Source organism: Stegostoma tigrinum, chromosome 50 (assembly GCF_030684315.1).
Source record: "Stegostoma tigrinum isolate sSteTig4 chromosome 50, sSteTig4.hap1, whole genome shotgun sequence".
Taxonomy (NCBI): Eukaryota; Metazoa; Chordata; class Chondrichthyes; order Orectolobiformes; family Stegostomatidae; genus Stegostoma; species Stegostoma tigrinum.
The window spans coordinates 1193248-1204565 of NC_081403.1; the positions used below are offsets into that span (position 1 = coordinate 1193248).

At 57.0% G+C, this 11318-nt stretch overlaps 1 protein-coding gene across 1 annotated transcript; it reads left to right on the top strand.

Annotated features, from left to right (window-relative positions):
* Positions 1-185: 185 nt before the first annotated feature.
* On the top strand, positions 186-10209 carry LOC125450111 (3-methyl-2-oxobutanoate dehydrogenase [lipoamide] kinase, mitochondrial-like; the record flags this gene model as incomplete). The annotated part of the gene is made up of 9 exons (XM_059643270.1): positions 186-320; positions 640-687; positions 911-1030; positions 3031-3129; positions 4096-4169; positions 5868-5996; positions 6444-6533; positions 7323-7484; positions 9297-10209. Coding segments are annotated over 9 exons (1002 nt in total), but the record flags the coding sequence as incomplete, so codon positions are not given.
* Positions 10210-11318: the final 1109 nt, after the last annotated feature.

Below are 11318 nucleotides of genomic sequence, written 5' to 3' on the forward strand. Positions count from 1 at the left end.
ATAGACTGATTGGGATATTAGAGGGTGCGGGGAGTGAGGGGAATGAGTGGGATTAGACTGGGTGGGATATTAGAGGTGCGGGGAGTGAGAGTGAGCGGGTTTGGACTGGGTGGGACCTGGCGAGTGGAGGGCACGGGATGCGCTGGCGTTGCCTTTGCCCATTTTACGAGTAGTTTTTTTTCTCCTTTCCGTGGATTTGTTTTTTCCAGAAAAGCGCCTGGTATCTTCGGAAGGAGCTGCCAGTCCGCATTGCGCACAGGATCAAGAGCATTCGAAACCTCCCGTTCATCCTGGGGTGTAACCCCACCATTTTGCAGGTGGTGAGTGTGAGGGCTTGAGCGAACTCTGTCAAGCCACGGGCACTGAGTCTGGGTGAGGGGGGTGGGCGGGTGGGCGGTCAGAGGTGATGTCGCATGGCTGTCGTTGGCTCGTCTCGCTGTGTGCTGCAGGCTCGGGTCTGTGGCTCTCCCCTCGGCGCCCACCCTCCAGCAGCGCAAAGGGAGACAGCCCTGTTTACCCTGAGCACTGGGGGATGGTGGCGGGTTGTTCGCTTGGCATTCGCAGCCTGCTGTGGGCCTCCCTGTACTCATCTGTCTCTATCTCTCTGTCTCTCTCTCTCTCCCCCGCACCCCCCGTCAGCACGAGTTGTACATTCGCGCCTTCCAGAAGCTCAGCGAGTTCCCTCCGGTGAGTAAAGATGTCGTTTTCCGCTTGCGGTACGGGCCTGGGCGGGGGAAACGGGGCTTTTGAGCTGACCGCCCCCACCGGTGGCATTGCTCCTGGTGCGAGTGGCGGTGGCGCTGCCAGGGATGGGTGGTGAGGGGGTGGGGTGTGGGGCGCTTGTGAGTGTGTGTCCCGACTCCTGTCTCCTCCATTGCTCTCTCTCTGTCTCTGTTCTGCGCCACCCCAGATCGAGAACAGGGAGATGGAGGGCCTGTACTGCCAGCTGCTCCAGCAACTTCTCGACGATCACAAGGACGTGGTCACACTCCTGGCAGAAGGCTTCCGCGAGAGCCGCAGGCACGTCAAGGTGAGGGCAGGGGGACCGAGGGGGTGGGGGGATGTGCACTAGCTGGCAGCCTCTGGTCAGCCGGGCTGGAAGGGCGTTGACCAAGGAAACGGAAATGGCCAAGTGTTTTGTCCACAAACTGGCCGGGGGCCGAAGAGAGGGGGTCGTCATGCCTGGATCCCCCCCCTCTCCCCGTGGCATCATGAAGGACAGTCATTGGCACCACCAGGCCTGGAGGGCTCTGGGCCTCTCTGTACTCATCTTGGATCGCTCTCTCTTCTTTTCCCTCTCTGCTCCTCTTCCCTCTGTCTCTCTTCTTCCTTCCTCTCTCTCTCTCTTTCCTGTTTTCTCTCTCTCTTCTTCTCTCTCTCTCTTTCCCCTTCTCTCTCTTCTCCCCTCTCTCTCTCTTCTTCCTTCTCTTCTCTCTCTCTTTCCTGTTCTCTCTTCTTCTCTCCCTTCTCCCCTCTCTCTCTCTTCTTCCTTCTCCTCTCTCTCTCTTTCCTGTTCTCTCTTCTTCTCTCTCTTCTCTTTCTCCTCTCTCTTCTTCTCTCTCTCCTCTTCTCTCTCTCTCCTCTCTCTTCTCTGTCTCTCTTTCTTCTCTCTCCCTCTTTCTTCTCTCTCCCTCTTTCTTCTCTCTCCCTCTTTCTTCTCTCTCCCTCTTTCTTCTCTCTCTCTCTTTCTTCTCTCTCTCTCTTTCTTCTCTCTCTCTCTTCTTCTCTCTCTCTCTTTCCCCTTCTCTCTCTTCTCTCTCTTCTCCCCTCTCTCTCTCTTCTTCCTTCTCCTCTCTCTCTCTTTCCTGTTCTCTCTTCTTCTCTCTCTTCTCTTTCTCCTCTCTCTCTCTCTCCTCTCTCTTCTTCTCTCTCTCCTCTTCTCTCTCTCCTCTCTCTTTCTTCTCTGTCTCTCTTTCTTCTCTGTCTCTCTTTCTTCTCTGTCTCTCTTTCTTCTCTGTCTCTCTTTCTTCTCTGTCTCTCTTTCTTCTCTCTCTCTCTTTCTTCTCTCTCTCTTTCTTCTCTCTCTCTTCTCTCTCTTCTCTCTCTTCTCTCTCTTCTTCTCTCCTTCTCTCTTCTTCTCTCTTCTTCTCTCTCTTCTTCTCTCTCTCTTCTCTCTTCTTCTCTCTTCTTCTCTCTCTCTTCTCTCTCTCTTCTCTCTCTCTTCTCTCTCTCTTCTCTCTCTCTTCTTCTCTCTCTCTTCTTCTCTCTCTCTTCTCTCTCTCTCTCTCTCTCACTTCTTCTCTCTCTCTCTTCTCTCTCTTTCTTCTTCTCTCTCTTTCTTCTTCTCTCTCTTTCTTCTTCTCTCTCTTCTTCTCTTTCTTCTTCTTCTCTCTCTTCTCTCTCTCTTCCTCTTCTCCCTCTCTTCCTCTTCTCCCTCTCTTCCTCTTCTCCCTCTCTCTATCTCCTTCTCTGTTTCTCTCTCTCCCTCTCTTTTTCTGTCTCTTCTCTCCTTGGCTGCTTCTCTCTCTCTCTTTTTTCTCTCCCGCTGTCTCTCTCTCTTTTACTCTCTCCCTCTTCTCTCCCCCTCTCTCTCTCTTTTACTCTCTCCCTCTTCTCTCCCCCTCTCTCTCTCATTTACTCTCTCCCTTATCTCTCTCTCTCAATCTTGCCGTTTCAACTCAGCCCCTCCCTTCGTAATACTCCAACCCCCAATTTTCTTGCCCCTCTCTCTCTCTCTCTCTCTCTCACTCGTTTTCTCGGTTTTAATTGTTTTGTCAGTGTGCCACGCGTGGCGGGTGGGCTCCATGGGGCACTGGCAGATATCCTCTTGCCCCCGACTGTGCCTTGCTTTCGCTCGTGTTCCGTTTTCCCGAGTTGTTGGTCCCGTTCAGGGCACTTTTTATTTTGTTTTGCTGTCGTTATTCTTTAGTTTCAAAAACAGTGTGGTGGGGCGAGAAGTCCCTGTTAACTTGCCCAGTGCTGGGGCTGCCATAAGGGAAGTGTGGACACTGTTGTTCGCGCTGATGGATTGATTTATGATAATACTGTTGTGGAATTGACCATCTGTGTTTTGGGCTTTTCCATGTGTAGGATGAGGCTGTGATTCGCTCCTTTCTGGACAAGACCCTCACCTCAAGGCTGGGCATGCGGATGTTGGCAACTCACCACCTCATGCTCCACGAGGACCGGGTGAGGTTCGGCGCCAGGGCTGAAGGGTTTGGAGGGAGAACCGCCGCGCCGGTCCGCACCGTCCTCATGGATCCCCCCCCACCAACCCTCGCTCCGCTTTGTCCCGCTCTCCACGGTCTCCCACGGACCCCAAACCCCTTCCCCGTTCACTCGCGCTCTCCACGGTCTCCCACGGACCCCAAACCCCTTCCCCGTTCACTCGCGCTCTCCACGGTCTCCCACGGACCCCAAACCCCTTTCCCCGTTCACTCGCGCTCTCCACGGTCTCCCACGGACCCCAAACCCCTTCCCCGTTCACTTCGCGCTCTCCACGGTCTCCCACGGACCCCAAACCCCTTTCCCCGTTCACTCGCGCTCTCCACGGTCTCCCACGGACCCCAAACCCCTTTCCCCGTTCACTCGCGCTCTCCACGGTCTCCCACGGACCCCAAACCCCTTCCCCGTTCACTCGCGCTCTCCACGGTCTCCCACGGACCCCAAACCCCTTTCCCCGTTCACTCGCGCTCTCCACGGTCTCCCACGGACCCCAAACCCCTTCCCCGTTCACTCGCGCTCTCCACGGTCTCCCACGGACCCCAAACCCCTTTCCCCGTTCACTCGCGCTCTCCACGGTCTCCCACGGACCCCAAACCCCTTCCCCGTTCCCAAGCCTTTCTGATTGGCAGCAAACATTGGCTCGAATTGACAAGGGTCAGAGAGGTGCAGTGAGGCTCTGATTTCCTGCTCGTGGTCTGCCTCGCCCTGCAACCCCTTCCACCACCGAGCATCTGTGTGTGGTGAGGCCTCCTGTAATCAAATAGCCACCTCTCCGACACCCCCCTACTGAGCGGCTGTGGAAGCACGTAGTTTGAGAGGGTAGGGGTTTGCGTTTGAATGCCCATGTCGGAGGTTGGGGGGGGAGGGAATCCAGGCATCTTGAGACGACTCACGATGTAACCCCCCACCCCCCCCGCTGTTCCCTTCCAGCCCGATTTTGTCGGCATCATCTGTACCCGTCTGTCGCCGAAGAAGATCATCGAGAAGTGGGTGGATTTTGCCAGGTAACCAACCTTTTCCACCCCCCAACCCTCGGCAGGGCTGGCGACAGGGAGGTGGCGGGGTTTGGAGTTAGATGGAGAGCCAGACTGGGTAGATTTCCTTTCCTGAGAAAGGAATCTCCCAAACGAACATCACGGGTCTGTGCCACTGGTGCCATTTGGACTCTGAGATAATGTGTTTCAAACCTCAAGCGGGAGTCGGGGTCGGGTAGGGGGTTGCAGTTGGTGACTGGCCCGCCTGGTGTCACCCCCGCCACCTCCTCGTGGCTTTTTTTAAAAATCTGCTATCTCGGATTGGCTGGCGTCGAAGGAACTGTGCCCTCATTGACGCAGGTTGGGCCTACGCGTGACTCCAGGCCCTCGTCCCTCATGGGGACTGACTCTTAACTGCGCCACCCCCCCCCCCCCCCCCCAATCCACGGGAGGGGTCCGTGTGCACGCCTGCGTGGCTGGGGTTGGGGGAAATCGCATGCCCACCAACCCGTGGGTGGGACAAAATGGCCGCCAAGGGAGGTGGGCATTCGGGATCTATACCCACCTAGACCAGGGGCTGCGGGGAGGAATGGCTGGAGGATTGAGGAATCCCAGAGGGGAATTTTCTTTTCACACTCGTGTAAAAGGAGAGGGGTCGGCGGCGGGGGGAACACGGTGGGGAGATGGCGGTCGCGGGCAGAACGTGTGAGACATTCCCAGGCCTGGTCGGAGAGCTCAGCTTTACTCCGAAGGAGGGGCAGAGGGGGTGAGAAAGGCTGCGGAGACCGGCACCCTGAGAATATTCCAGAAAGGACCCGACTCCTCGAAGCCGTGGGGGCTTGCGCGACGAGAACGCGGCAGCCATGCGGCCAGCCTCCCACCTTGGCCAGTACCCCTTAACCCCGACAACGGTTTAATCCGTTTCAGATTTCCGCACGGGCGAGAGCGGATGCTGGATCCCAGTTCCAAACTTGTCCCAGCCGTCGTGTGTCAAATGGTCTCTCCTGACCCTCATTGTCTGACACACCAAGTGCCTCCTCACAGTGGGCTGTAACCAGGCTGAGCTGCAGCATGCCATGTGCAGTGAGATGGGCTGAAAGGCCTCCCAAGTGCTTTCCAAATTCACTCACAGGATGAAAGCATTGGTGGCTGGACCAGCGTCCCCATCCCTAATTGCCCAGAGTCAACCCATCACTGTGGGTCTGGAGTCACCTGTAGGCCAGACCGCATGACGGTGGCTGTTCCCTTGTGAACCAGCTGGGTTCTTCCCGACAGTCGATTCACGGTCATCATTAGATTCTTCGTTCCGGTTAATTTTTTTGATGGAATTCACACTCCACCATCTGCCGTGATGGGATTCGAACCCAGGTCGCCAGACCAGTAGCTGGATCTCTGGGTGAACAGGACAGTGGCAATTCCCCTCACCGTCACTTCGATGTAAGTCTCTTTATGGGCCAGACTGGGGTGGTGCTGTTTTCCAAAGCTGTTTCATGTTAACTAACCATCCGTCACCTCTCGCTTGCTCCCCCTCGTCCCCTCGCTCCCCCTCCTCCTTCTCTCCCTTTTCCACTCCCCCCACTGTCTGTCTCTCTCTCCTCTCCCTTGACCCCTCCCTCCCTCTCTCTTTCACCCAACCCTCCCTCCCTCTCTCTCTCTCTCTCTCTCTCTCTCCCCCCTGCTCTTGCCCCCCCCCCCCCCCCCCCGCCCCCTCGGCTCTGGTGTGTGCAGACGGCTGTGTGAACACAAGTATGGAAATGCCCCCCGGGTGCGTATCAGCGGGCACGTGGCGGCCCGCTTCCCTTACATCCCGATGCCCCTCGACTACATCCTCCCGGAGCTGCTTAAAAACGCTATGAGGTCAGAGCGCACCGTGACCTGTGGTGAGGTGGGGGGCGGGTAGCAGTGGAGAAGGACATTGTATCTAACGCACCGTGACCCTCCCCGCGCAGTCCCATAGGGAGGGGGGGAAGGGAAGGGAGGGAGGGGGAAAGAATGATGCGTACGCACTGTGAACCCACCCCCCCCCAGGAGTGGAAGGGCAGTGTGTGGTTACACTGGTGTCTGTTGGGGGGTGGGGTGCGCTGCTGGACTCACTCGATGTTGGCGATCTGGATGGAGGGCAGTAATTTGGCTCGGCCTGTGGGTTTCCGCACTCGCCCTGCTACCGCGACAGGTTGGCGCCGGGGGAGGAGAGTGGGGTAGCGGTGTGGGAGTGTGCTTGGGAGCGAGTCGAACCGCGTCTTCGCAGAACCGGAAGTGGGCGTGCAGACCCCCACCGCCCACGTTTTCCCTGTCTTGCCTCAGGTCGACCATGGAGAGCCACCTGGACACACCATACAATGTGCCTGATATCGTGGTCACCGTTGCCAACAATGATGTCGATTTCATCATCCGGTGAGGGGCTGCGTTTGTCCTGTGTGTGTGTGTGAGACAGGACGGGGAGTTGGGATTGGGAGGGGGCGGGGGGGTGGTTGGGATTGGGAGGGGTGGCGAGGTTATTTGAAATTGCACCCCTCTGAACGTGGAGTCCCTCCGGGCTGTCGGGTGCCCAGTTGCGGTCTGGTTGGTGGGGTGGTGCGCCTCGGCCTCTGACTGGATTCCTCCCTCCCGTCCACCCTACCGGCTCGCACCTCTTCCCCCTCCGCCCGCCCACCCACCCACCTGCAGCTCCCCCTAAACCCCCCGCGTCCAGTAATACCTGAAACATGTACCACTCCTTCCCTCGCTGTGTTCTTCCCTTGGATACCGGTGTGTTCAGATCTGTTTTATTTTTGTTGGTTTTATCTCCTCGTCAACATGAGCTGCCTCATCTATTTCTGCATTGGTCCCCCTGGCGGGGTCTCTCTTAGGGGTTGCCTCGATTATCAACACTCCGTCCCTCCTCCGACAGTCTTCCGCGTTTGAAACTGCACTGTTTTGGGGCAAGATGAAACTATTGGGATTTGCGTTGGCGCGAGCACTGAATGCGAGGACCTGCAGTGCCGTTGGTGTGGTGAACAGCTCTCACCGTAAGGGTTTTGGGGGATGGGTTGTGGCATTGGAGACGCCTCGCTCCAGTTGTACACTTGCAGACTGAGATGGAGTGGGGAACTTTGGGAGCAGTGTGGAACAGAGGAGCCAGCTCCCGCTCTTGTTTTCTCGCGGCCTAAAAGGTGTCCCTTTTTTCCTCTGGCGTGGGCTCAGGATCTCCGATCGAGGTGGAGGAATTCCACACAGGTACCTGGATAAGGTCATGGACTACCACTTCAGCACAGCCGAGTGCAGTACTCAGGACCTTCAGGCCAACACCATCCTGGGCAACATGGTGGACATGGTCAACAGTGGACAATCAAGCCCCATGCACGGGTATGTCATCCCGTTAGATAACGACACCTTCCCTGCTCGTCACCGCTCTGCACAGAGCCCAGTCCTGGACGTTCTCACTGTACCGTCCCCCGCGGACACCAAACCCCATTCTCACTCGCTCCCACTCTGCACCGAGCCCAATCCTGGACGTTCTCACTGTACAGTCTTCTGCGGACCCCAAACCCCTTCCCAGCTTGTCACCGCTCTGCACAGAGCCCAATCCTGGACGTTCTCACTGTACAGTCTTCCGCGGACCCCAAACCCCTTCCCAGCTTGTCACCGCTCTGCACAGAGCCCAGTCCTGGACGTTCTCACTGTACCGTCCCCCGCGGACACCAAACCCCATTCTCACTCGCTCCCACTCTGCACCGAGCCCAATCCTGGACGTTCTCACTGTACAGTCTTCTGCGGACCCCAAACCCCTTCCCAGCTTGTCACCGTTCTGCACAGAGCCCAATCCTGGACGTTCTCACTGTACCGACCCTGCAGACTCCAAACACCATCCCCGCTCTGCACAGAGCCCAATCCTGGACGTTCTCACTGTACCGTCCCCCGCGCACTCCAAACACCATCCCCACTCGCCCACGCTCTGCACAGAGCCCAATCCTGGACGTTCTCACTGTACCATCCCCCTCGGACCCCAAACCCCATCCCCGCTTGCTCCCGCTCTGCACAGAGCCCAATCCTGGACGTCCTCACTGTACCGTCCCCCGCGGACCCCAAACCCCTTCCCTGTTGGCTCCCGCTCTGCACGGAGCCCAATCCTGGACGTTCTCACTGTACCGTCCCCCGCGCACTCCAAACACCATCCCCACTCGCCCACGCTCTGCACAGAGCCCAATCCTGGACGTTCTCACTGTACCATCCCCCTCGGACCCCAAACCCCATCCCCGCTTGCTCCCGCTCTGCACAGAGCCCAATCCTGGACGTCCTCACTGTACCGTCCCCCGCGGACCCCAAACCCCTTCCCTGTTCGCTCCCGCTCTGCACGGAGCCCAATCCTGGACGTTCTCACTGTACCGTCCCCCGCGCACTCCAAACCCCATCCCCACTCGCCCACGCTCTGCACAGAGCCCAATCCTGGACGTTCTCACTGTACCATCCCCCTCGGACCCCAAACCCCATCCCCGCTTGCTCCCGCTCTGCACAGAGCCCAATCCTGGACGTCCTCACTGTACCGTCCCCCGCGGACCCCAAACCCCTTCCCTGTTCGCTCCCGCTCTGCACGGAGCCCAATCCTGGACGTTCTCACTGTGCCGTCCCCCACGGGCTCCAAACCCCATCCCCGCTTGCTCCCGCTCTGCCCGGAGCCCAATGCTGGACGTTCTCACTGTACCGACCCCCACGGACCCCAAACCCAATCCCCGCTCACCCCTGCTCTGCACTGAGCCCAATCCTGGACGTTGTTACTGTACTGTCCCCCGCGGACCCCAAACCCAATCCCCGCTCACCCCCGCTCTGCACGGAGCCCAATCCTGGACGTTCTCACTGTACCGTCCCCCACGGACCCCAAACCCCTTCCCCGTTAGCTCTCTATCTACACTGCCCCCCACACCCCTTCCGCGTTCACTCCCGCTCTCCACCGTCCCCCACGGATCCCAAACCCCTTCCCCGCTCGCCCCTGTTCTACACCATCCCGCATGGACCTCAAAACCCTTCCCCGTTCGCTCCCGCTCTACATCGTCCCCCACGGACCCCAAACCCCCTCCCCGTTCGCTCCTGCTCCGCATGGAGCCGTCCCTGTTCGTTCCAGACGTGCTTTTGGGCGAGTACTCCCCATTGACACCTGCTTCCTCTTGGTGTTGTTGGCAGGTTTGGATTTGGCCTGCCCACCTCGAGAGCCTACGCAGAGTATCTCAGCGGCTCCCTGGTCATCCAGTCCCTTCAGGGAATTGGGACTGATGTCTACCTGCGCCTCCGGCACATCGATGGCAAAGAGGAGGCTTTCCGCATTTGATGAGGGAGAGGTTTCTGCACACCAATTTCACTCCCAAAGCTGTGAAAGATTTGAGGGTCTTGGAGAAGGGCAAAGGTTTTGGTGGAGGGAGGGAGGGACGATTGGGCTAAGTGGAAAATGAAAATAAAACGAATGGGGGGTGTAGGGGAGAGAGAGAGAGACCCAGAGAGAGTTGATAACGCGGCCTCACCCCCACCACACTGCTACCTGGAGGAGGCCGCACTCCTGTTGGCTTCTGACGCAGCCATTGTCAACCCGTCAGCCATTTTGTTTTCTCAAAAACTGCCCCTCCAAACCCCACTTTCCCACCGCTGTCCAGTTCACGCCTCGAATTAGGGACCACATTGAAACCTGATGACCGTTGCCCTGTGATTGTCAGGTGTTTGGGCTGAAGGTGGAGATGGGGTGAGGAGTGGGGAGCCTTCCAAGGACAGGCGGCCATTTTAGAAACACTGGGTCTGTTTCTCGCTCCCCCTGCTCCGCTGGTCTCCTTCCCAGGCTTTCAGGCTACCATAAACTGTGGGTTGGGAGCGCTGTCTAGTGAACGCCAGGGAGGGTGATGGGGTGAGGAACAGGGGTGCCATCTTTAAAAAGTTCCGGAAACCAGCAGTTGTGGAGCGATGGCCATTTTTTCTTGGCCCACTGAGGCCTAAAATTCAGGCCAGAGAGAGCAGGAGATCACTGGCCCTCCTCCGATATCTTTGATTTGCGTCGCTCATCTCTCTCTATCTCTCTTTTTCCCACTCTCTCTCTTTCCTCAAACATTGACCATTGTGTCCATTGTCGCACCTTTATTTGAAGCGTTAGCAGTCGGATGCCAATGGAAACTTCCCGACAGTTTGTGTTTTTTTTAGTCTGTGGGAGAGGTTTGAGCGTTGCTCCGGTGGGCTAGGTTGACAATGACACGATCTGTGACAGTTCATGGGAGCTTGCTGTGCATGTACGAGTGTGGGATTAGGAGGAGTTGAATATTAAACAGTTAAGGGGGGGGAAAGAGTGGGATTAGAGTGGCATGAGGCCCTGTGGGGGACATTAAAGGGGTAGAGTGTTTGGGGGGTGGTTGAGAGTGGGATTAGAATGGTGGGATGTTGCAGGGTGCGGGGAGTTGTTGGGGGGGGGGGAAGAAAGAGATTAAATTTGCTGGATATCGCAGCCCTGTATTTGTGCAGTCACTCATTTGGATGATGTTGCCATATTGTGCGAAAATTTTTCTGTGTGCTGCATTTTAAGACTCAGGGGAACAGAGATGATGGACCAGAACTGTTTTTTCAGAGAAATAGATTGAGGAATGTTGACCCAAAGCTGTATTTGTACCCGGGACACGTACCCAGATAATGCTGTGGGCGGAAGGAGGACAGCCTGTGGCAACAGTTGATGGGTCCCAGTCCTCAGGATTGCTGAGGTGTTCCTCTAGCTGTGCAGGGCGCCTCCATTTGTGGTCCAAGGTGACGATTTTCACCAACTAGAGAAGAATCAAATTACCTGCCTGGTGGCAGACTTCAGGCATGGAAGACCCCTCTCACTCTCTACCTTCTGCTCCCTGCAGCAGGCTGAAGGCGTCTGGTCCTGTTGTCAACCCCCCACAAGCTGTGCAGCGTTTACCCCCTGCCCGGGCAGAAGCCATTTGCACTGCTGTTGCTGCAAAGCTACTTGATTCCCTCGTCCCTCACCCAATGGCGTGAGCTCCTCCCGCTGCTGGAAGAAAGCAGCTGTGTAAACAGCCCCTCTAGTGAGCTTGGACAACTCCCCTTCTTTAACCTGCTGCACTCCTTTCTTCTATCTGCAATTCAGAAGTAGAGCTGGAGTCAAGATTTCTCTCGTCCTCCGGTGAGACAGTGTAAATAGAAAGGATAACGTGCAAACCATGTTCATTTTGT